Source organism: Macaca thibetana, chromosome 1, assembly GCF_024542745.1.
Source record: "Macaca thibetana thibetana isolate TM-01 chromosome 1, ASM2454274v1, whole genome shotgun sequence".
In the NCBI taxonomy this organism is placed as follows: Eukaryota; Metazoa; Chordata; class Mammalia; order Primates; family Cercopithecidae; genus Macaca; species Macaca thibetana.
The window spans coordinates 155,622,337-155,648,700 of record NC_065578.1 but is presented as its reverse complement, the minus strand read 5'-3'; the positions used below and the strand labels follow the sequence as shown (position 1 = coordinate 155,648,700).

General features: G+C 39.6%; 1 protein-coding gene across 2 annotated transcripts in view; it reads left to right on the top strand.

The window, feature by feature from the left end:
* The window catches only part of CR2 (complement C3d receptor 2), a 38,956-nt gene extending 16,489 nt beyond the window's left edge, over positions 1-22,467 (top strand). Inside the window, exons 3-20 of one of the 2 annotated variants that reach the window (XM_050781612.1) lie at positions 332-520; positions 605-704; positions 955-1,037; positions 1,504-1,911; positions 2,552-2,728; positions 2,809-2,899; positions 3,234-3,310; positions 4,974-5,381; positions 5,749-5,925; positions 6,005-6,089; positions 6,437-6,519; positions 7,008-7,400; positions 8,449-8,634; positions 10,094-10,279; positions 11,472-11,495; positions 12,198-12,273; positions 17,695-17,803; positions 21,712-22,467. In XM_050781612.1, the coding sequence (XP_050637569.1) occupies positions 332-520; positions 605-704; positions 955-1,037; positions 1,504-1,911; positions 2,552-2,728; positions 2,809-2,899; positions 3,234-3,310; positions 4,974-5,381; positions 5,749-5,925; positions 6,005-6,089; positions 6,437-6,519; positions 7,008-7,400; positions 8,449-8,634; positions 10,094-10,279; positions 11,472-11,495; positions 12,198-12,273; positions 17,695-17,785 (2,834 nt within the window). In that variant the 3' untranslated portion in view covers positions 17,786-17,803; positions 21,712-22,467. The remainder of the gene's footprint in view (positions 1-331; positions 521-604; positions 705-954; positions 1,038-1,503; positions 1,912-2,551; positions 2,729-2,808; positions 2,900-3,233; positions 3,311-4,973; positions 5,382-5,748; positions 5,926-6,004; positions 6,090-6,436; positions 6,520-7,007; positions 7,401-8,448; positions 8,635-10,093; positions 10,280-11,471; positions 11,496-12,197; positions 12,274-17,694; positions 17,804-21,711) is intronic. The other variant, XM_050781621.1, reaches the window with a different exon arrangement.
* The last annotated feature ends 3,897 nt before the right edge of the window (positions 22,468-26,364 follow it).

Below are 26,364 nucleotides of genomic sequence, written 5' to 3'. Positions count from 1 at the left end.
ATCATGTGTTATTTATTTAGATCTGTATCCTAAGTCAGCATCTAGATCAAGCTTGTCCAACTTGCTGCCTGTGGACAGCATGTGGCCCAGGATGGCTTTGAATATGGCCCAACAGAAATTCATAAACTTTCTTAAACCATTATGAGATTTTTTTTGCAATTTTTTTTAGCTCATCAGCTATCATTAGTGTTAGTGTATATTATGTGTGGCCCAAGACAATTTTTCTTCTTCCAATGTGGCCCAGGGAAGGCAAAAGATTGGACCCCCTTGATTCTAGATTGTGAAGGATGCATCATCTGATGGCTTTTTTTCCTGGTATGTGTGTGCAAAGTTTTCCCTCTGGAGTGTCCAGCACTTCCTATGATCCACAATGGACATCACACAAGCGAGAATGTCGGCTCCATTGCTCCAGGATTATCTGTGACTTACAGCTGTGAATCTGGTTACTTGCTTGTTGGAGAAAAGATCATTAACTGTTTGTCTTCGGGAAAATGGAGTGCTGTCCCCCCCACATGTGAAGGTACCCTAAATTTACAATCTATTTTAAGAATCTGGGCTGTTCTGTTATTTGCCACACATTTCTCATCTTTGGTTTGTGTTTTAGAGGCACGCTGTAAACCTCTAGGACGATTTCCCAATGGGAAGGTAAAGGAGCCTCCAATTCTCCAAGTTGGTGTAACTGCAAACTTTTTCTGTGATGAAGGGTGAGTGTCAGGATTATTTATGAGATTTAATTCATTTGGCTCGTGTGTGCATGGTGTGGACTATGAAACCTGCAGAAGGTTCCTCTGTGAGGATTTCTGGGCAGCCTGGGGGTAGGGTTGTGAGAGGTAATGCTGATAAAAGGAACAGGTGCACACCGATTGAATGAACTTGTCTTGAACTGTAAGTAGAGGCTGCTGTTCTTCAGCACAAACTGCCTAATAGTTCTGAATGACAGTCTTCTGTCTCCAGGTATCAACTGCAAGGCCCATCTTCTAGTCGGTGTGTAATTGCTGGACAAGGAGTTGCTTGGACAAAAATGCCAGTATGTAAAGGTAGGCTAGGCAACGATGGTCTGACAGCACTGCATTCTCAGCTTAACTAAAAGCTTTTGGTTCAGTCATTGCCTTACGGACTCTTACAGAACACAGAACTCCTAGAGATCTTTAAGGACATGGTCTTCACCAAAGCATCCTTATATTTTGCTTCCTCAATTAAAATAGGGTTCCTAGGCTTTCCCCCCTCTGAAAGCTATGTAGACCTTCTAAGTAGGTAGCCAGACCATGTATGTAAAGAAAATTGTATATCTGGTAAAAGAAATCAAAGGATCAGTAGAGTACATATACTCAGGAATGAAGCTTGAGAATCATACTTCTAAATTATGTTGCTTTAGCTGCCTTGATTGATTCATTATAGATTCAGATATCACTGTCCTAGGATAGTGGTATCAAGGAACATCTGGGGCATTCTTTGTTTTCAGTACATCTATGATCTTGTCATTTCTTTCTGCAATTTCCCTAGAAATTTTTTGCCCATCACCTCCCCCTATTCTCAATGGAAGACATACAGGCAACTCACTAGCAAATGTCTCATATGGAAGCATAGTCACTTACACTTGTGACCCGGACCCAGAGGAAGGAGTGAACTTCATCCTTATTGGAGAGAACACTCTCCGTTGTACAGTTGATAGTCAGAAGACTGGGACCTGGAGTGGCCCTGCCCCACGCTGTGAACTTTCTACTTCTGCGGTTCAGTGTCCACGTCCCCAGGTCCTAAGAGGCCGAATAGTATCTGGGCAGAAAGATCGATATACCTACAACGACACTGTGATATTTGCTTGCACGTTTGGCTTCACTTTGAAGGGCAGCAAGCAAATCCGATGCAATGCCCAAGGCACGTGGGAGCCATCTGCACCAGTCTGTGAAAAGGGTGAGTGTTCCGGTACTCAGAAAAGGTGCTTCTGATTTGTTTACTTGAAAAATTAGAAGAAGGGGTTATGGGCTTTAAGTAGGGCCTTGTCCAGTTTATATTCCCCTCAAATCTACTAAATGGAATCAATATAAATTTTGTAGAGGGCATTCTTATCACCAGCCCCCCACCATTGTTTTATTTTATGGGAATATGCTTGGGAAAATAAATGTTAGGAATCACTAAGTTTCCCATTTCTATAGGGGAAAAAGCCAGGAGAAAAATGCTGGTTTGTCTTAATAGTGACTTCTTAAAAGAGAAGTCATTCAATCCCTCATTCCTAGGGATATATCAGAATCTCCCATAAAAACATACAAGGTGATTCTTTATGAAGGAAAGAGACAGGAGAGGAGTTGCAGCACCCAGCGGAAACTGAACAACATCTGCAGCAGCCTAAGTGCAGAAAACAACAACAACAACAAAAGATTGGGAAACGGTGACCTAAAATTACCCAAAGTTGGTCTGCAACATATGTTCTGTATCATACAGCGGCCACCAGAGTGGAATTGTAGCATGAATGTCAATTTCTTTGGCTCAGTTTCTTTCTGTGGTTGTTTACTTAAGCAGCTATGTTTTGTTTTGTTTTTGTCCTTTCGTTTAGAATGCCAGGCCCCTCCTAACATCCTCAATGGGCAAAAAGAAGATAGACACATGGTCCGCTTTAACCCTGGAACATCTATAAAATATAGCTGTAACCCTGGCTATGTGCTGGTCGGAGAAGAATCCATACAGTGTACCTCTGAGGGGGTATGGACACCCCCTGTACCCCAATGCAAAGGTGCCAGGCCTCAAATGTAGACGTTTTGTTCACTTTAAGATTGCCTTGTATTAAATTCTCATCCTAGTTTCTTTTCTTAGTGGCAGTGTGTGAAGCTACAGGAAAGCAACTCTTGACAAAACCCCAGCACCAATTTATTAGACCAGATGTTAACTCTTCTTGCGATGAAGGGTGAGTGAAGGTTGACTCAGCCTGACTCAAGTCCGGTGTATCAGCACACCCTGCAGGATCTATGTAAGAGTTTGTGTCAGTACACCCTGCAAGCTCTGCGTAAGAGTTTGTCTCAGGTGCTTGCCTGTCACGTGGTTATGGTAGTGTCTGTCATACTATTTTTCCATGCATGGAAGTTATGCCTGTGCAATGAGAGGGTGGTGCTGATGTTGGCCACATTTTTGTTGTTATTGCTTCTTGGCCTGAAAGTAGTGAGTCTGCTTGGGAGCCCATGACTCTTGCTTAACTTAGTGGTCACCTGATGGCAAAATGACATACATGACTCTGTCTCTAGGTACAAGTTAAGTGGGAGTGTTTATCAGGAGTGTCAAGGTAGAACTCCTTGGTTTATGGAGATTCGTCTTTGTAAAGGTGAGTAGCAAAAATGATACAGGAGCTGAAAAAATGTGAGATCTATACATTTCCTGGGAGATTTTTGTTTTGGGGCATGTTAGGGGAATTAGAGAATTAGATTATGTTCTATTAATTTTGCCAATAGTTATGGTTGCAGTTTTGCCATGCCTTTCTTTTGCTACCTTTTTCTTCACCAGTAACTTAAATGTACTTGGTTATTGATTCTATTTTGTGATTTATGATTATGGGAATAATGACAGCAGTGAGTATATGAGCCACCATTTTAATTTGGGTATACACAGTTTAGTGTAGAGAGTAAAGGATTGGTGTCAGAATTCACATTCTGTCTCTACTGCTTACTAGTGTGAGACCTTGAAGCAATTGTACAACTCCTCTGAAACTCTAGCCTTTCTTCTGTAAAATCTGCATAAGACTACAGACTAGGAAGTCCAGAGAATGTAAATAAAAAGTAAAAAGGGCCAGGTGCGGTAGCTCACACCTGTAATCCCAGCACTTTGGGAGGCCGAGGGGGGCAGATCACGAGGTCAGGAGATTGAGACCATCCTGGCTAACATGGTGAAACCCCGTCTGTACTAAAAATACAAAAAATTAGCTAGGAATAGTGGCATGTGCCTGTGGTCCTAGCTACTTGGGAGGCTGAGGCAGGAGAATCACTTGAACCCAGGAGGCGAAGCCTGCAGTGAGCTGAGATCACACCACTGCACTCCAGCCTAGGCAACAGAGTAAGACTCCATCAAAAAGTAAAATAAAATAAAATAAAAATAAAAATTTAAAAAAGACTACAGATTTCAAATTATTCAAATTAAATTGTACTACTGCTACTTTCTAAATGAGGAAACTGCCTATCACAAAGTAGGTGCTCATTTAACAATAAGTTTTCTCAGCTAACCATATAAATTATCATATCAGCTGCACACAGTGGCTCATGCCTGTAATCCCAGCACTTTGGAGAGGCCAAGGCAGCCGGATCACAAGGTCAGGAGATTGAGACCATCCTGGCTAACACGGTGAAACCCTGTCTCTACTAAAATACAAAAAGCTAGCTGGGCATGGTGTCGCACACCTGTAGTCCCAGCTACTCGGGAGGCTGAGGCAGGAGAATGGCATGAACCCGGGAGGCGGAGCTTGCAGTGAGCCGAGATCGCGCCACTGCACTCCAGCCTGACACAGTGAGACTCCGTCTCAAAAAAAAGAAAAAAAAAAAAAAAGAAAGAAAGAAAGAAAGAAAGAAAGAAAGAAAGAAAGAAAAACTATCATATCACCTCAGCCCAAAGAGAGTACTCAAGAAAGCCTAATTCTATTCCCTTGTGTCTTTTATTCTCCTATTGCCTAGTTAAGAAGAATTCTTCTTTTAATTAGCAATTTACTATTGGGCCTAAACTCATAGTTAAGAAGAATTCTTCTTTTAATTAGCAATTTACTATTGGGCCTAAACTCATAATGTGATATTAATCAACCACATTCACTTTTAATAAAGATTTTCTTTCCTATGAAATGTGTCTAAATTGAATGTTACATACTTAATGAGCTTTCACATAGCTCACATCATGAAAATGTACCCATACCATCCAGGAAACAATAGATTCATAGCCAGCATCATTTCTGTTCTTTGGTGTTTAATACAGGAACTCAATTCTACATTATCTTTTCATCTCTCTAGAAATCACCTGCCCACCACCCCCTGTTATCTACAATGGAGCACACACCGGGAGTTCCTTAGAAGATTTTCCATATGGAACCACGGTCACTTACACATGTAACCCCGGGCCAGAAAGAGAAGTGGAATTCAGCCTCATTGGAGAGAGCACCATCCGTTGTACAAGCAATGATCAAGAAAGAGGCACCTGGAGTGGCCCGGCTCCCCTATGTGAACTTTCCCTCCTTGCTGTCCAATGCTCACATGTCCATGTTGCAAATGGATATAAGATATCTGGCAAGGAAGCCCCATATTTCTACAATGACACTGTGACATTCAAGTGTTTTAATGGATTTACTTTGAAGGGCAGTAGTCAGATTCGTTGCAAAGCTAATAACACCTGGGATCCTGAAATACCAGTTTGTGAAAAAGGTAAAAACCCAATAAGGGGGAAAGAAAAGGAGAGATTTACTTAATTATTCTTGTTTATTATCTCACACCCAAAACCGCATCATGGAAAGAGGCAAGAGGGGCACAGATTACTTTCCATTTCTTCCATCCTGTAATAGATGTTCTCTGTGGTGTGTGTGTTCATGCGAATGCCCACTTGGATCTGGGATCTATTCAGGGTAGATAAGGAGAGAGCCTTCTTAAAGAGCAAACAGCATTCAGTGGTGAATTTGAGCTTCATGATCTTTGGCAGCAGAGTTTCAGATTGTCTGTCCAATGTTGTACACTTAGTGTTCTTCAGTAGAAATTCCTCCGTGTTGGTATTTATGTAGGGAGTTTTTCTCTTCAGGCTGCCAGCCACCTCCTGGGCTCCACCATGGTCGGCATACAGGTGGAAATACGGTCTTCTTTGTCTCTGGGATGACTGTAGACTACACTTGTGACCCTGGCTACTTGCTTGTGGGAAACAAATCCATTCACTGTATGCCTTCAGGAAATTGGAGTCCTTCTGCCCCGCGGTGTGAAGGTACTTTCAGTTCCAGAGTTGTCCTTCTCTTTGATATGAGACATCTATAAATACTGTAATTCCATCCTTGCTTCTCCAGAAACATGCCAGCCTGTGAGAGAGGATCTTCAAGAACTTCCAGTTGGTTCACGTGTGGAGCTAGTTAATACATCCTGCCAAGATGGGTGAGTATGAAATGTTCTATTCTGAGAAAAGGTCTCCACCTCGTTTTGTGTATTAACTCGACCTTCAACTTGTCTTGGTGGAATCCTTTAGAGGCTCCTCATTGTCACATGCATGGAGAATATGAGGTTCCAATGGCCTAACTAGCAACTCTGACTCTTCAGTCCTCTCTTGACATGGAAAGGGCTTTGCTTAACTCAAAAGTAGTTTATTTTTTTTTTTTACTTGGAGGACCAAGAATTTCAACTCCTCTCTGCCAAAGTTCTTATTTAGAAGTCCCTTTGTGCATGTGGTTTGAAGAGATGTGATATTGGGAACAGGAAATGCATTATAATCTGTCTCTCTGTAGGTACTGGTTGACTGGACATACTTACCACAAGTGTAAAGATGATGAAAATGGAATTTGGTTCAAAAAGATTCCACTTTGTAAAGGTAAGTTAGAAAAACTAAAAGCCTGACCATGGTAATGGAGGACTAGAGAGGGCAGGTTACTGAAGAACTAGTCTACCACTGCTTTGGCAGTCTTAGGGATCTCCCTCATTGGAGGTTAGATATGAAAAATCTTATGGTGTTGGTCAGCATGGACACTGAGAAACATTGTCAAGTAGAAAGTATTTTCCATGCATCTGCTAATTTTGCTAATAACAAAATACATAGCCCATATTCCTAGGTCATGGGAACATAGCTGTATTTCTTTCTTCCTTTACACTTTATTTTCTGATTGTTTATGGAGTATATAGTACTCATATAATCACATTGAATAAAGTTGTTTTTTAAAAAAGCATAATCCCTATTCCAAAATTTAAGTTATTTTTTGTTATGTGAAATATATGCAGTTGCATATTGTCATTTGTACCTGAATGAAGACCGCTTACCTTGAGGTACTAGCTGAGGCAGAATTCCCTAAATCTCTTCTGCAGTTATTCACTGTCACCCTCCACCAGTGATTGTCAATGGGAAGCACACAGGCATGAAGGCAGAAAACTTTCTATATGGAAATGAAGTCTCTTATGAATGTGACCAAGGATTCTATCTCCTGGGAGAGAAAAAATTGCAGTGCAGAAGTGATTCTAAAGGACATGGATCTTGGAGTGGGCCTTCCCCACAGTGCTTACAATCTCCTCCTGTGACTAGCTGCCCTAACCCAGAAGTCAAACACGGGTACAAGCTGAATAAAACGCTTTCTGCATATTCCCACGATGACATAGTGTATGTTGACTGCCATCCCGGCTTCATCATGAACGGTAGTCGCGTGATTAGGTGTCATACTGATAACACATGGGTGCCAGGTGTGCCAACTTGTATCAAAAAAGGTAAGATACTTGAAGAAATAAATTATGGGATGTTGTACAGAGTAAAGAAAAAAGGTTTTGAATCTGCACTTGACATTCTGCCTAAAGAAAAGCATCTAAGAGCTAAGGCCATTATATTGTTTTACAAGATATCTGCCTTTTCCTATCTTCTCACTTGATTGTTTGTTTTCTCTTTCCTTTCTCAGTGTATTGAGCAATAAATAGTACATGAAAGGATAATGGCTAACTTCCAAATTGATAGAGTCTCCAAAACTGTTATTCTTATGACTTTAGTATAAGAAAAATGCGCATACATTTTTGGCAAATGATTGGCAGTAATATTGCTAATAATTTGATATTTAAGGCTATGTTGCCAGCCAGAAAGAGAACTTTGGGTGTTCTGGAGAATTAATTGGCCCTCCAACCCACTGAGTTGTCTTTCTTGTCATTGTAGTTATCATTTGGCAGCCTTATTCCTGTCCATGACTATCTACAGCAGAGGCTGCTGATTGGCGACCCAAGAATTGGAACTCAGCTCCACAGAATGGTTGTCTTTGGCCAGCACAGTAATCTTAAGTGAAACCCATCTTCAGTGGAAGATAAATAGTGAGCTTGTGAGCCAAGAGAGCCCCCTTTGCTTCCTGGCAAGGCACCAGTAACTTGAGCTGAGCAGTGGCTGCCACTTTTAGAAGGACAGGGGCTCTCTGACTTGTCATATCTGGTGGCTTCACTTCCTAGCTCTCGTAGACATTTGAAGGTGTAACCCTGTCTGCTATTTAAAGGGAAAAGAAAAGAAAACTGTTGGCTGATGGATTATCATTGTGAACTGTATCCGTTAATGTTTCATTACCTTATTTTTTAACACTTTTCTTCAAATCATGTTGGCTGTCAGTAGGAAATGCAGGTCTCCGTCCAGTGTTGCCGGTCTGGGTGGAATGAATGAGTGTTTCTGGACACCAGTTAGTTGGTTTGTTGCCTCTGGCCTTCCTGTATCGCTATCACCCAGAAACAGTACAGGCTATGTGTTTCTCTGTGCTGAGTTAAAGACCCTTTCTTATTGGTGTCTAAGCCTTCGTAGGGTGTCAGCCTCCGCCTAAGACCCCCAACGGGAACCATACTGGTGGAAACATAGCTCGGTTTTCCCCTGGAATGTCAATCCTGTACAGCTGTGACCAAGGCTACCTGCTGGTGGGAGAGGCACTCCTTCTTTGCACACATGAGGGAACCTGGAACCGACCCGCCCCTCATTGTAAAGGTGCTTTGTCTATTTTTTATTCTTATTTTTATATCAAATTTGTGCCAAAGTTGGGTACTTTCACCTTAAAATAGCCAAAGAAATGCATTAATTGCCTCATTACATTAAATGCTTTAATTAGATCAATACAGTCATTAATCTAAATATTTCAAAATAATAAAAAATGTCTCAGGCTGTAGTCTATCTGGTGAATGACCACTTATGTAGTCATTTACACATAGAAAGTTGGAGTATGTCTGTAAATTAAACAACTATAGCACGGATTGTATTTATACACTGTAGTTACAGTTATGATAAGTGGGTATTTGATAAAGTACCAATAAAAAGCACAGCAATCTTTTGAGAATATTTACTGAGCGTTGGTGGGATTATGGGTACATTTTTATAAAAGTTTCAGAAAGTCATTTTCATTATCATAAACAGTGCTTATGAAATATGACTAGTAAATTAGTATCTAGTATTTGTTGATCACTTTTTACTCTATGCCAGACACTGTGCACAGCACCTTACATGCATTATTTCATTTAGTCTTCATGAGAGCCACATGAGGTTGGTGCCATGATTATCCATGTTTCATAGATGAGGTTTCAGTAGCATGGAGAGATTTAGAACTCACCCAAAGTCACACATCTAGGAAGTACTAGAGCCAGGCTTCAAATCCAAGATCTCACTGTATGAGTCCATTCTCACACTGCTAATAAAGACATATCCGAAACTGGGTAATTTATAAAGGAAAGAGGTTTAATGGACTCACAATTCCACATGGCTGGGGAAGCCTCACAATCATGGTGGAAGGTGAAGGAGGAGCAAAGGCACATCTTACATGGTGGCAAGCAATAGAACATGTACAGGAGAACTGTCCTTTATAAACCATCAGATCTCATGAGACTTATTTAGTATCACAAAAACAGCACAGGAAAACCCACCCCCATGATCCAATGACCTCTCACCAAGTCCCTCCCATGACACATGGAGATTATGGGAGCTACAATTCAACATGAGATTTGAGTGGGAACACAGCTAAACCGTATCACTCACACTAATGATGACTATACCGAAAAGATGAAAGAAATGAGAAAGCATACACTTGTATGAAGAATTAGAGAGCAAAACTAGAAGCAGAAAAAAAAACGGTAATTCAGAATAATTAGTAATATTACCAATTCAGCCCTCACCATTTCTCCAAGAAGCCATTAAAATTATCCATCACTGTTTGGATAGAAACTGAAGCAAAAACTAAAAAATACAATCTGGCTTAAATTACCCAGAGGTTATTGAGATAGAGGGCTGACAGTAAAAGACTGTGTCGAGGATATTGTCTTATCCTATTTCAGTGCAGCTTTCCTTACTGAGAGTGAAACAGGTTGGTTTTGTAAATCTTTCTACTAAGGGAAATCTCTGTTTTCTTGGTAAAAGACCAAAATTTGACTGTGCTTGAATTAGATTTCTTTAATTTCAGAGGTAAACTGTAGCTCACCAGCAGATATGGATGGAATCCAGAAGGGGCTGGAACCGAGGAAAATGTATCAGTATGGAGCTGTTGTAACTCTGGAGTGTGAAGATGGATATATGCTGGAAGGCAGTTCCCAGAGCCAGTGCCAGGCAGATCACCAATGGAACCCTCCCCTGGCGGTTTGCAGATCCCGTAAGTACCACGGGCTTCACCGCCGCTTGTAACTGGCTAAAGGAGAGAAGAGAGTGAGGGTTTCCCAAAGTGTGGAGAGTCCTGGGTTTTAAATTGACATAGGTTTGTGACCAGTGGTATAATTACAGAGGAACTTGAAGTCGGTGGTCTATTCTAGAAAAAACACAGCTTGGCCAGGTGCGTGACTCCTGCCTGTGATATCAGAATTTTGGGAGGCTGAGGCAGGAGGATTACTTGAGCCTAGGACTTTAAGACCAGCCTGGGCAATGTAGTGAGACCTGGTCTCTATAAAAAAATAAAAATAAATAAATAAATAAAAAGCCAGGCATGGAGGTGTGCAACTGTGGCCCCAGCTACTTGGGTAGCTGAGATAGGAGGATCACTTCAGCCCAGGAGGTCAAAGCTGCAGTGAGCCATGATTGCACCACTGCACTCTAGCCTGGGCAACAGAGTAAGACCCTGTCAAAAAAAAAAAAAAAGGAAAGGAAGGAAAAGGAAGAAAAGAAGGAAAGAAAATAAGAAAGAAAAAGGAAAAGAAAAAACACAGCTTTCTTAGGAAGGGGAAAGTGAAGAAAAGAAAATAGAGAGAAACACTAATTTAAAAGGAGCAAAAATGTGAAACCAAGCAACCTGACATTTTGAAAGGAGTTGCTGCATAGACCACCCTACATGATGAATCTGAGTTAATAAGTGCTTACAATTTGACAGGGAACAGAAATAGGTTAAATAACTAGTTGTTACAGTTAATATTTGCATTCTAACCTGAGAAATCTCTGATTATAAAGTTGAGTATTTTGGTTTTGTCATTGGTGAACTCCCCCAACCTACTTAGAGTGGGAAAAAAAAAAAAAAAAAAGCCCAGTGAGTTGTTACATAAAAAGCAAGTGGGTATAACTCAAGGTTCCAATACATCTTTTTTATCTGTTTGTTTTTTAAAAAAATGGAGACAAGGTCTCATGATGTTGCCCAGGTTGGTCTCAAACTCCTGAGCTCAAGTGATCTTCCCACCTTGGCCTCTCAAAGTGCCAGGATTACCGGCATATGCCACTGTGCCTGGCTCCAATACATCTTTTAAATCGACTTGGAAGGGAGCTAGAGTGTTGATTTCTGGGACACTACCATGAAACATGGGGCTACATTGAATTATGACACTAGACTGATAATCATTTTCATGATTTTGTATTATTTTTAGGTTCACTTGCTCCTGTCCTTTCTGGTAAGTCTTCTTAAATACTGGAAGAAAAGCTCTTATAATGTTTTTTTAAAAATTGTAATGCTAGAAGTCTTATATCCTATCTGACGATAATATTTAACTCATAGGGGATGTTCTTTTTTTGGTGTTTTAAAGATATTTCAATGTACATGTCACATTACAAAATGTTACTTTGGCACAGAGTTGGATAAATTATTTGAACAGCCAGCTCTTTCTTCTTTTTAAATTGATACTTTAGTTTTTATTAACTCTTGGTCTTTGGCTTGATTTGGTCTATTGAAATAGGCAGGCTTCTTCTGCTGTAGTAAAATATATTTCACAGCTGAGGGTTCAATGTTGTTATGCAAAATTATAAGAACCTGGTATCCTGTGCTCCTAATTTCTATTCTTGAGATTTCTCTCTTGTCACCTCAGTGACAAGATTGTTACTAATAAAACTAAAAGGAACAGAAAAACTCAGTGAAAAGTTGACTGGAACCTTGTAGTCATATGCTTGGTGCTCTAGATTAAATGTGGACTGGGTCAAATCAGAAAAACCTTAAACTCAACTATGATTATTCAGGAATTCAGTGTTTATGTCCAAGAAAGGCTAAGTATGAGTCACATAACATTTTCCTCTCCACTAGCAATAGACCCCACAATCAGCTCAGAACAATGTAGGTGATAGTCTTCTGGCATTTGATACTTGCTGGATTTTTCTTCTAGGTATTGCTGCAGGTTTGATACTTCTTATCTTCTTGATTGTTGTTACCTTATGCATGATATCAAAACACAGAGAACGGTAAGTTCAGATGCAAATGCATGCTTGACCAACATGCACAAATGGTTTTGGCTTCTTATCTGAAACTAAACACAGAAGCACAAGTTATGTGAAATAAATACTGCAGTGTGATAACTAAATGAAGTATCTCGTGCTATACAAAAGGAAGACTTTTCTGTAGTACTTAAGAGATATCAAACACTTACCTTATTTTATTGAATGATGTTTATTCAGACAGTATATTGTAAATAAATCTAGAGAATAGGAAAAAAGTCCCAGTGGGAACAACTGCAAATATTTTGGTGTATTCCTACCTGATCTTTTTCGTATATTTTTTCTCTCTTTAAACTGAAATTTTGTCATTTTCATCTTCTGTCTTGACTTTTTTCATTTAGACTCATGTTTATATTTTTATGTCTTTAAGTCATGTTTTCAGTTACTAAATAGCATATTATTCTACTCTGTGTATTTATGTGTGTTAAGTTGCTTCCAAATTTACTTTGATAATATACAAAGATATGAGTAATACCTCTGGCTAAACCTTTTTTCACACCCATTTATTTCCTTAGAATAGATTTCTAGAATTACTAAAGATAAGTGCATGAGCATTTAATATACTTGATAACTATTGTCAGATGACTTGCCAGAAAGTTTGTTCTTAGTAATAGTTAATGTACCTGAATATGTTGTGTTTCTCAACCCCTTTTCCTGCTTCATTGATTTGCCTGTTCTTCCATTACAAACCACTTTGTGTTTAATTAATACTTTTATGTTATTATATCTGGTAGGGCAAGAATTCACACTACAATTTTATCGGACTTTCCTCCTGTTCTCTTCTGTTTGTTCCTATAGGTGATTTTTAGAATCATTTGTAATTTCAAAAAAATTGTGATTACATTTAAGTCGATAGATTAATTTGTGAGAAACTGGCATCTTTTCTGTAATGTCTTCCCATTCAGAAACATATTAGGTCTTTCCATTTGATCAAGTAATCTTTTCTCTCCATTAGTCATTTTCATGATTACTTAAATATTAACTGTATTACTAGGTTTCTATGTTTTGGTATGTTGTATTTTCTTATCCAGAAATTAGATATATTTTACATATTATTTTTAATTATTTTTAAACACCTGAATCCATTGGGAATTTATTTTATGGTATGGTAGCTGAAGTAAACCTACTTGTACTTTTTTTCTCTATATATTCAATTTTTTCAAAACCTATTTTGAGTAAACCATCCCTTCAACATTGGTTCGTAGTTTTCTTTATCAGATAAAGCACGCTTATTCAATTCTTACGTACACTGGGGCTTATGTCAGAGATATCTGACATAGATATGCAAGATAGATCATATTCCACTGATCAGCCTGTCTCTTTGAGCCAGAGCTACTCTATTAGTAAATGTAGCTTTATAATAGCTTTTTCTGAAATATGTTCCCCCTCTTTAAAACTATTTTGAAATTTTCTTCTATTTATTTTTGCAGATAGGCTATAGAATTATTTGCACCGCAACTACACCTCCCACACCCTAGAAAAATAAAATAAAATGTTAGATCATTGATAGGAAGTACCTTAAACCTACATATTTGTTTGGGAAGAACTGACCTTTTCATGATATTCACTATTTCCTTCCAGAAACACCAGATGACTAATTATTCAGATGTTTTGTTATATCTCAGTTAAAATTTAATAGATTACTTCATATAAGCTACATAGACATAAAAGTATCTTATTTTTATTGCTTTATAAATAGAATCATTTTTGGTTATGTCTTATAAGTAATTGCAAATGATATCTAGGAAAGTCTATCTTTATACAATCATTAATTCTAATAGCTTTTCAGTGAGTTACCCAATCATCTAAGTAGAAAACTGTATTTTCTACCAATTATTATTATTGGTAGAAATAATTTCTACCTCATATCTACTGATTATACATTTTCCTTTATTGGTTTTTGTCTCATTTTACTGAGAAGAATTTTAAGGAAAATCTTCAATACTATTAGGGAATATTGGCATATTTTAACCTTTATTTTTAATATAAAGCCTCCTGTGTTTTATCACTAAAAATGATACTGCATCCTTTTTTCTTTTCTATGTTACAGAAAGTGTATTTCTAGTCACAAATGTTTTTCCCTATTTAAAATCACTGAAAAATCTTGTTTCCCTTCTTTAATATATCTTTTATATCACTATAAATATTTGCATACGTTTTTAAAATACAAAAGTAAATATGCTTGTTGTAGCAAATTAAATAGTTTATAAAGAAATTGAATAGTCTCTTCCACTGCACAACTGCTGCTGCCTTCAAGTTCAACATGTTAAGTTGATAGATATCAGCAATTTGCTGTAGACACTTTCATATGTTGCTCTATCTTATATATACATGCATGGCTTTTAAAACATTTGAGAAGTAATGTTAGAGAAATAGAAGTCATGTGAAAAGAGGTAATGACCACGTCCATTCATTCTTTTCTTGCACAACAACAGCTGAGTGCCTACTATGTCTTAGCACTATACTAGGCTAGAATAACAAAGCCTAGTAGCATATGGCCTCTGTCATCAAGGAGGTCACAGCCTGGTAAAGGAGGACAAGCATGTCACTAAACAAGTACCATAAAATAATGTCGCCATGGTGGATTATATGATATTTGGTGAGGATGCAAAGCAAATGGTCAATATTTGGGAGTTTTAATCAGGAAAAGTTTCAATGTGGAAGAGATGTTTCCGGTGAGCCTCAAGAGAGTGTAGACAAGGAGAGAAAGGCATTCCAGACAGAAAAAGCAGTTTGAATAAAGGCCCAGAGGCTTGGCTTTCCATCATGTATTGTAAGGACTACATAACCCATTTGAAATGGCTAGGAAATTGTGTGTGTGATGGTGATTGAAGGTAAAAGTGGCATAGCTTTAGGTGGAGGCATGCCATTAAAGGAAGAAAAAAAAAAACTCTGACACATAAATCTTGTGGAAGGTATAGAATACTGATATGTGCAAAGGATACATTTTTAGCAAAGCATACCGTCAGGTGTTGGCCTCGGATATTATATGTGCATAGGTTCGTGAGTCTTTGTGCATGCTAGTGTTAGGGTGGATAATCCAATGAAGTCTTACCAACTCTCAGGTAGCTCAGACTGGGGAGATGACAAAGTCATGCCACCTAAAACATGTCACCAAAAAGCTTCAGCAAAATTCATTTAGTGTGCCAAGTCCTCTGGATCTATCATTTACCCTGCCACCAGTGCCATCTGATGCCATAGCTCAGTTATGTACTTCCTAGTCTAGGCTCAGACATGAAGGGGTTGCACTGAAACTATGTACTGAGGGTATCTACAACCTGGGCAGTTTGTTCTAGGCTGGGGGCGCGAGGGTAAGGGCTGCCTATGGGGTTCTGGCTGTGCTGTACAGTTAGCGTGTACTTAGAGTGTAGAGTTTACCAGAGTGTGTGCCACACAACCCTGTTTTCATGAATAACTTCAGAAAAAAAAAAAAGGTGTTCTATGGCAAATAAGATTTGGACATACTGCACACTGTATTTTTTTCTTATGGAGACTCACAAGGACCATGAGAATATTTAATAAGAGGTTCTTTGCTATCAAGAGGACAGGATTTCCAGGACTTGGTGACATGCTTGATGTGGGGAGAAGGAGGCACATAGAATGGCTCACATGAAGGTGATGACGTGGACTCCCTGACTCATTAAAAGAGGAGGGGGGCAGGTTTGTGAGGGAAGATGAGGAGTTCGTTTCTGACCTGTTACTTTGAGGTACTCATGATTTAGGGTTGGGAGAAGGGTCTGGACCCAGGTGGGTGAGACTTAAATCAAAATGGAAGCTGTGGGACCAAAAAGGACAGAATAGATAAAAATTGGGATGAGAACAGCCCTCAGAAGAACAGTAATGTTCAAAAGGCGGAAAGTGAAAGAAGAGAGGTAGGGGGAAAACTAGGAGAGAGTAATGTCACAGAATTCAAGGAGAAAAGGGTCTCAAAAAAAATAGGGATGTCATTTGCAGGGCCTTCCTCATAGGAAGTCATAAGATAATTTCAGCCAAGAGTAATTAGAAACGTAAACACATAGAAAATACAGTCTCTATCTCTTTCCTTCATGCTACTGAGTTTGCTCTCAAGAGCATTGCATGTGTATAAAAATTTGCAAATTTGGGGAATGCTTACAAGTGCAAATGATTTATAATGTTCCAGTATAATTATTGTTTATTAATATGATTATATCATGTACTATACTTAAGTGCCTCAATTGATATGAACCAAACATACCTGTTTAACCAGAGTCCTAGGTGTCATTCATTTGTTTTATTTCCATTTGCTAACCCACTTCAATTGATTTTCCAATAATTGATATAGACGTTTGAGTAGCCTGAAATGCTTTTTGTAAATGAGATGAGTAATCATTTAAAAATGAATGTCTAGTGACAATATTAAATATTTTTAAAAGCCATCTAAACCTTTGAAATATACTATGCTATTCTTTTCTAGTCATATAAGATATTGTAACAAAGCTTAAATCTCCCATCGACTTAAAAATTACTGTTTCGTAATCTTCTTAACGTACCTCCTATACACGAAACTCTTCAATATTGTAGTGAGTGACATGGTGACAGTATCCTTAGCGGTATTCTTTCTTCCCCAGTAATTTTGTATTACCTTATTTCAGAGCTCTACATGGTAGTATAATCACATTTTATTGTCTTTTAGTAATTCTGGCAAAGTGGTTTTAGAAACACTATGAAATATATGTACTTTCAAAGAAGGAAAGTAAAAACATTCTCTTCAAACTCGTTTAAAGTTTTTAAGTTGGACTAGAAGATTGAGTCCCAAATTGCAAAGTTATGATCAAATTCTAAAATAAGAACGTATTTTTGCTTCTTTTCTTCACTTTGGAAGTTGTAGTTGTTAGTCATTAAGCATCCTGGTTCTAGGGTAAAACTGTCTAGTGTCAGCCTCTGACTTGAACACTTACAAGCCTAGATCATTAATTTTTTTATGTGCCTTTCCAAAAAAATGGAATTACAGTGTTTACACTTCATAGGATAAAAACAATAAAAATGAAATCATCACAGAAAACCAAACATTGCATGTTCTCACTTATAAGTGGAAGTTGAACAATGAGAACATGTGAGCACAGGGAAGGGAACATCACACACTGGGGCCTTTCACCGGGTGGGGGGTCGGGGGAGAGATAACAGTAGGAGAAATAACTAATATAGATGACAGGTTGATGGGTGCAGCAAACCACCATGGCACATGTGTACCTATGTAACAAACCTGCACATTCTGCACGTGTACCCCAGAACTTAAAGTATAATTTTAAAAAATGAAATCATCCACAAAAGTACTTACCATGTGTTGGGAATTATGGAAAGCAAACAACTGCTACATTGAATCATGGTCAATGAGTAAAGATACTACTTTTTTCTTCTTCTGTTTAGCAATTATCATACAAATACAAGCCAGAAAGAAGCTTTTCGTTTAGAACCACGAGAAGTATATTCTATTGATCCATACAACCCAGCAAGTTGATCAGAAGACAAACTGGTGGTATGTAATGAAATGGAGATATTATTAATTTACGTATAAAATTTCCTTCAACTTGTATTTATCAATAAGCATAGCACTCATGGTATATATACGTGCTTCTTACTATTGCACAAGTCTTCAGTAATCATGCATAGCAGTTGTTCATTTACCTACTTCATATTGCCAACTAATGTTCCAATTTTTTAAATCCATTCATCCATTCAATAAATATTAAACTAAATAGCAAAACAACTAAGAATAAAATAAATAAGATGATAAGCATTATATAGAGACATAATAAAGTAGGCAAGGGGGATAAAGAGAACAGGGTGGTTGCAAGGGAAGCTCTTATAAGAGAATGTCGTTTGAGCAAAAACTCAAGGGAAGTAAAGAGGCAGGACCAGGCATGGTGGCTCATGCCTGTAATACCAGCAGTTTGGGAGGCTGAGGCGGGCAGGATCACTCAAGGTCAAGAGTTTGAGACCAGCCTGTTCAACACAGTAAAACCCTGTCTCTACTAAAAATACAAAAATTAGCCAAGTGTGGTGGTGTGCACCTGTGGTCCCAGCTACTTGGGAGGCTATGGCAGGAGAATCACTTGAGCCTAGGAGGTGGAGGTTGCAGTGAGCCAAGACTGCGCCACTGCACCCCAGCCTGGACAACAGAGCAAGACTGCATCTCAAAAAAAAATAATAATAAAATAAAATAAAAAGCCATGCGGCCATATGGGGGAGGAGGATTCCAGAAAGAACAGTAGGTGCGAAGGGCAAAGGCCATAAGGCAGTTTGTGCCAGCTGTGTTGGCGGCACAGCAGGGAGGCCAGTGTGGCCTAGAGTTGTAGAGATGAAATCAGAGAGATGGAGGTGGGATGCAGGGGAGAGGATGATCATACAAAGTCTTGCTATGTCATTGCAATGGGAGGGTGGGAAGGAGAGGATGATTGTATGAAGTCATGGTAAAGAGATTTGTTTTTATTTGGAAGCTTTTAAGGAGAGGAGCAACACATTCACCTTAACTGCTGTGTTAAGAACAGACTGTAGGAAGCCACGGGTGGAAGATAGGAGTCAATGAGGAGGCTGCTGCAATCATCCAGGCAAGAAATTGTCAGTGGCTACCACCAGGCTGTGAGAAGAGGCCAGATTCTGCATGCATTTTTAAGGCAGTGACAATAGGATTTGTTGATAGTTTGTATCAGAATATGAGAGGAAGAGAGCTATCAATAATGACAGGAGGGCTTTTGCCTAAGCAACTGGAAGGATAGAACTGCCATTAATTAACATGATTGAGAATGCAAACAGCAGAATTGGGGAGAAAAATCAGGAGTTCCACTGTGGAGATGTTAAGTGTGGGTGTCTAATAGACTTGGCAAGAAGACAGCTGATGTACAAGTCTGTATTTTGGGCAATTGGTCCAGGCTGGAGATACAAATTTGGGCTTTGTCATTGTGTGGATGTACATAACAATGAGACTGAATAAGATCTCCGAGGAGAAGTCAAAGAGGCTATAGGGAAAAGAAAAGGTCCAAGTGTTGAGCCCTGGATCCTCCAACGTTAGGAGTCATGGAGTGAGAAGGTGCCCACTAAGGAGTGAAGGAGCAGCCTCTGATACTATCCAGAGAAGAACCTCAAAGTCAGGTGAAGAGAGAATTTTAGGGAGGAGGGAGTGATCAACTCTTCTGTTCAGTGTTGCTGGTAGGCCAAGAAAGATGAGCCCTGAAAACTGACCATTGAAATTCAGTAGCACAATTTTTTTTTTTTTTTTTTTTTTTTTTTGGAGACAGGGTCTCACTCTGTCACCCAGGCTGGAGTGCAGTGGTGTGATCTCAGCTCACACTTCCTGGGTTCAAGTGATTCTCATGCCTCAGTTTCCTGAGTAGCTGGGATCACAGGCGAGCAGCACAAAATTTGCTGGTGAACTTGACAAGACAGTTTTGGAAAAGAGGAAGGAGGCAAGAGCCAGACTGGACTGAGCTTAAGAGCGAATGAAAGGAGAGAAATTGCAGCTATCAACTAGAGACAACTCTTACCAGGATTTTTTTCTATAAAATGGAGCAAATAAATAAAGTGCTAGAAAGAGTAAAATGTAAAGTCAACAGAAATATTTTTTAAGATTGGAAAAATAGGAGCTATGCTCTATTCCTATATGCTGATGGGAAGGATCTAGTAGAAAGGGAAAGAGTGACAGCGGAAAGAGAGGCAAGAATTGCTGGAGCAAGGTCTGGGTAAGCTAGGAGGAACAGACTAAGCAGAGGAGCTGACCTTAGCTGTATGGGCTTAGTAACAGGAGGGAGGGCAGAATCTGCAGGTGCAGATGAAGGCAGGTGGGGAGCTGTGATGGGGAGTGAATGTGTGGAAGTTCTCTTCCGATGATTCAGTCTTCTCAGTGAATAGAAAGCAAATTGTTCAGCTGGGAGTGAGGCTGGGAAAGGAAGTATTAGAGAGTTAAGAAGAAAAAGGAAGGCATTAAATCATCAACTAAGAATTGAAGACTGAATTATAGGGAGTACAGAAAGGCGGACAGGCAACATGAGGTGTGCACCTGAGGTTCCCATGAGAAAATGGAGATGAACATTTGAAGGTTTACTCTGTCCAGGGATTATGCAACAGTCTTTCATGCCCTCTCTTACTTAGCCATCAGTACCACTTTGAAAGGTGGGTGTTCTCCCAAGATAATACCAAGATGAAGAAATAATATCCAAGAAAACCTAGGCTAAAAGATTCTCTTGGGCAAGGTCTCAGGGTCAGTCATTGGCAAAGGTGGAATGCAAGCTCATGTCTGACTTTAAACTGTTTTCTCCTACATAATCTATAAAATAAAGATACCAGCTGGGAGCGGTGGTTCACGTCTGTAATCCCAGCACTTTGGGAGGCTGAGGCAGGCAGATCACGAGGTCAGGAAATCGAGACTATCTTGGCCAACATGGCGAAACCCTGTCTCTACTGAAAATACAAAAATTAGCTGGGTTTGGTGGTGCGTGCCTGTAATCCCAGCTACTCTGGAGGCTGAGGCAGGAGAATTGCTTGAACCGGGAAGTTGGAAGTTACAATGAGCCGAGATCACGCCACTGCACTCCAGCCTGCCGACAGAGTGAGATTCCATCTCAAAATAAAATAAAATAAAATAAAGATACCACCTTTGTCCTCTTGGAATTTATTTTAATAAGACAAATAAGACCCATACATATCACAGGTAATAATACATACCATAAACAAGGTATAGAAAATCTGTGATGGCAGTTGAGGAAGAAAAGGTAACTTGCTGCTGGTGAGTCATGACAGGGAGACCATACTAGTGACCTCTAAATCCAAACCAGTAGGGGTGCAGAGTACAGCTAGCACATAAATATTTGTTGAATGAATATATGAATGAGAAACATTATTACTTTCATTTCTCACTCATCTAGATTAATTCATGTTCATATGAATGTATATAAAATGTAGTTATTTGGCCGGGCACGGTGGCTCACACCTGTAATCCCAGCACTTTGGGAGGCCGAGGTGGGCAGATCACGAGGTCAGGAGATCGAGACCATCCTGGCTAACACGGTGAAATCCCATCTCTACTAAAAATACAAAAAATTAGCAGGGCATGGTGGCGTGTGCCTGTAGTCCCAGCTACTCGGGAGGCTGAGGCAGGAGAATGGCATGAACCTGGGAGGCGGAGCTTGCAGTGAGCCAAGATCGTGCCACTGCACTCCAGTCTGGGCGACAGAGCGAGACTCTATCTCAAAAAAAAAAAAAAGTCGTTATTTGTTCCAGATCATCTTATATGAAGAAAGGCCTTTCAATAGAATATCTTCTAATAGATTTGTTGCTTTGTTGGTTATAACAGTTGTAACTGGTATGTAAAGAGAATGTTAGCATTATTGAAACTTCCAGTTGCACCGCTGCTATTCATGCTGCCTCCTAAACAGAAATGATCTATTTCAGTGTGCCTTGTTGCTTGGAATTCAACGGAACATTGATTAGAAAGAAACTGCTCTAACATCAGCAAGTCTCTGTATATGGTCTCAAGACCAAGGATATTATGTCGCAAGCAATCACTTCCTATGTGCACTTATTCTCAAGAAGAACATCTTTATGGTAAAGATGGGAGCCCAGTTTCACTGCCATGTATTCTTCAAGGACTTTCTGAAACCTCACTTGTGAGATGCCTGAAGCCAGGCCATGGCTATAAACAATTACATGGCTCTAAAAGTTTCACCCTTTTTAAGGAAGGCACTAAAAAGAGCTGTCCTGGTATCTAGACCCATCTTCTTTTTGTAAGCAGCATACTAGTGTTGCTATGTGCTTTTGGTTATAATGTGGTTTTAATTATATAAATAAACTATGAAGCATTTTCTGGGGTTATGATGGCCATACCTTTATTAGGAAGAATGGTTTTATTTTGATAGTAGCTTCCTTCTCTGGTGTTGTTAATCATTTCATTTTTACCCTCACTTAGTTTGAGTTTTTCTCACATTACTGTATATACTTTGCCTTTCCATAATCACTCAGTGATTCCAATTTGCACAAGTTTTTTTAAATTATGGGAATCAAGTTTTAATCCTAGAGATTTGATATACAGTTCAAGCTTTGGATGTTTCCTTAGCAGTTTTGTGATAAGCTCTAGTTGCTTGTAAAATTTCACTTAATAATGTGTACATTAGCCATTCAATAAATTGTAATTGTAAAGAAAACATACAACACTTGCCTTATTTTGTTTTTTCTGGAGTCAATGAACTCTTGAGTAACAGAGAATCTTTGGGCTTTAGAGTTCACGATTTAACAGTTATTCATTCAGGATCCCATCACGTGGTCATTTTAGCCAAACTTTCAACCCACAAATTCAATTTCCTCACCCTCAAGACTTTCTCTTATATTTGTCCAGCCAATACCTTCCCCGGCTCACTCATCCTCTCCCACCACACCCTTGATATAGATATAGCTGTTAATTTTCTCTGTTCCAACATTTAAACTATTGAGAAAATAAAACTTTGCTCACTGGTGACCACAAATTTACTCTCTACCTTCCCCTAGACTAAGTATGCTGTTCATCATCTTTTTTCTCTTTTTTAAAATTGTGATTAAAAACATATAACATAAAATTTACCATCTCCACCATTTTTAAGTGTACAGTTCAGTAGAGTTAGGTACATTTACATTGTTGTAAAGCAGATCTCCACAACTTTTTCTCTTATAAAACTAAGACTCTGTATCTATTACATAATAACTCCACATTCCCCCATCCCTTCAGCCCCTGGCAACCACCATTCTGTTTTCTGTCGCAATGAATTTGACTACTCTCAGTACCTCATATAACCGGAATCATACAGTGCCTGTCCTTTTGTGACTGACTTATTTCACTTAGTATAATGTCCTCAAGGTTCATTAATATTGTAGCATGTGTCAGAATTTCCTTTTTAAGGAAAGAAAGAGGCCGGGCGCGGTGGCTCAAGCCTGTAATCCCAGCACTTTGGGAGGCCGAGACGGGCGGATCACGAGGTCAGGAGATCAAGACCATCCTGGCTAACACGGTGAAACCCCGTCTCTACTAAAAAATACAAAAAACTAGCCGGGCGAAGTGGCAGGCGCCTGTAGTCCCAGCTACTCGGGAGGCTGAGCCAGGAGAATGGCTAAACCCGGGAGGCGGAGCTTGCAGTGAGCTGAGATCTGGCCACTGCACTCCAGCCTGGGTGACAGAGCGAGACTCCCTCTCAAAAAAAAAAAAAAAAAAAAAAAAAAAAAAAAAAAAAAAAAGAAAGAAATTCATTGGGTGTATATGCAATTTTGTTTATACATTTTGTGTATCCATTTATCTGTCAGTAGCCATTAGATTGTGTATTAGTCTATTCTTATATTGCAATATAGAAATACCTGAGACTGAGTAATTTATAAAGAAAAGAGTTTTAATTGGCTCATAGTTCCACAGATTGTATGAGAAGCATGATACTGGCATCTGCTCAGCTTCTGGGGAGGCCCCCAGCAAACAGACAATTATGGCAGAAGGTAAAGAGGGAAGCCAGGCATGTTTTACATGGCAGAAGCAGGAGCAAGGGAGAGAGAGGGGAGGTGCCACACACTGGAACAGCACCAAGGGTATGGTGCTAAACCATTCATGAAGGATCCACCCTCATGATCCAATCACCTCCTACCAGGTCCCACCTCCAACAACTGGGGATTACAATTCTACATGAGATTTGGATGGGAACACAGCTTTCTTCTGAGCCCTCCATGTTTTTCCAACCTCTGCCTGTTACCTAATTCCAAAGTTGCTGCCATATTTTCAGGTATCTTTATAGCAATGACCCACACCTGGGTACCAATTTTCTGTATTAGAAATACCTGAAGCTTGGTAATTTATAAGCAAAAGAGGTTTAATTGGCTTATGGTTCCAGGGTCTGTACAGGAAACATGATGCTGATTTCTTCCTGCCTTCTAGGGAGGCCTTGGGAAACTCAAAACCATGGAGGAAGGCAAAGGGGAAGAAAGGTATCCCATACGGTGGGAGCAGGAGGAAGAGAGAGAGGGGGCAGGTGCAACACACTTTTAAACTACTAGATTTGGTGAGAACTCACTCCCTATACAGTACCAAGCTAATCCATTCAAGAGAAATCCACCTTCATGATCCAGTCACCTCCCACTAGGCCCCTCTCCAACACTGGAGATTACAATTTGACATGATATTTGGTGCAGACACAGATCCAAACCATATCAGGTTGTTACCACCTCTTTGCTATTGTGAATAGTGCTTCCATGAGCATGGGTGTACAGATATCTTTTCAGACATTGCTTTCAATTCTTTTGGATCCATATCCAGAAGTAAGATGCTCTTCAGCATCTTTTATTCATGTACAGTCACCAGCACTTTCATTTCCCCATGTTGTCTGTTCACTCACCTCAAGCCATCTATTCTACATTCATTCTTTCTTCCTTCTATTAAGGGATGATGAAAATATCCGAGGGTAATTCTCTCAACTTCCTCTCCCTCCACCCTCCATCATATCTACGTCCACTCACCCTTACAATCATGTCTGTCTTACACTTTTCACAGCCTATATCTTTCTCTCCTCATCCCTTTCTGTCTTTTCCAGGACATTGTTCCTTTAGTTAGACCCTCTCTCATCACTGGCTCCTTCGTTCCACCTCCAAAACTCCTGAAGCCAAGACCTGCTGAGCTGCATGTGACAGAAATCCACCTCACACTGGCTTAAACCAAAAATGAATTTTACTAAATCACATGACAGAAAAGGCCAGGCGTGTAGTTGGCTCTTGTCAAAACAGGGATAGTCAAAGCATGCCTTCAGGAATATCTTCTCCTGCTGCTTTGCCTTGCTGGCTTCATTCTCTGGAAGAAACTCCCTAAAAACCAGCAAAATATTTGCTTACAATGTGAAGTGCACGTCTCATCAGCTTAGCTTTCCAGTACAAAGAGCTTCTCTTGTCCAATAAGTCTTTCAAAAGTCCCTTCAATAGCTCTCATTCTCCAAATAGGGTTACATGTCCCCAAAGGAAGCAATACCTAGGAGCAAGACAGTGAAATAAACACAGGGCAAGGCCTGAGTTGCCTGCCCAGCCTTGGAGATGGGGGTAGGGTTGGTCTACCTCATTGGTTCTCAGGTGGGATGATTTTGCCCTCCCAATGACATTTGGCAGTGTCTAGAGACATTTTTGGTTACTACAACTGGAGGAGAGAAGTGCTTCTGGCCGCTAGTGGGTAGAGGCCAGGGATACTGCTACACATTCTCTAAGGCACAAGACAGCCCTCCAGAACGAAGAATTATCTGGTCCATGATGTCAATAATATGGAGGTCGAGAAACCATAGTCTTCCAGAATCACACTGAACTATGGGAAAAAGGGGATTTCTCAATGGAAAAACCTAGGGGCAAATCCCAGAGGAAGGGACACATTTAGAGCAACAGATATCCACCTTCCCCTCCATCTGAAAACAAATCTTCCCCCAAACCATCTATGTTTCTCTTTTAAACTATCTGTCTACCACCAAATTTTCTGAAAGAGTGGTTGACCTTAGCTGTCTCAACCATTGTAGTCATTCATTCAAGAAATAATTGTAGAACTCCTTCTCTGTGCTAAGCATTATTTTAGGTCATGGGATTTGGCAGTGGTAAACTGACATGTTCTCATGCAGCTTTTATTCTAGTGGGAGAGACACACAATAAGCAGATTTTCAGATGGTAATAAAATGAAAAAATGGTAAGTATAATGTTTTAATCTATATAAAACAAGCAAAAAGGAAAGGAAGTTCTGAATTAATGTGCAATTTTAAATAGTGGCCAAGAAAGGCTCCGTTAAGAAGGTCTCATTTGAGCCAAATAACTCACGGAGATGAGGCAGTAGCCATGCAGACAGATATCTGGGCAAAGATCGTTCTAAGCAAAAGGACTATTAAATGGGAGGAAAAAAACTGAAGAGAAAAACACACCTGCTGTACTTGGAGAAATAATTTGTTTGCATGCTGATGGTAAAAATCCAGCAGAAAGAGGGGTATGATAATGCTGGAGAAAGTGAGAATTGCTGGTTTCCTTGAGCGAGTGAGAGCAAACTGAATCTAGGGCACAAGTGGAGAGATCACCCTTAGACTT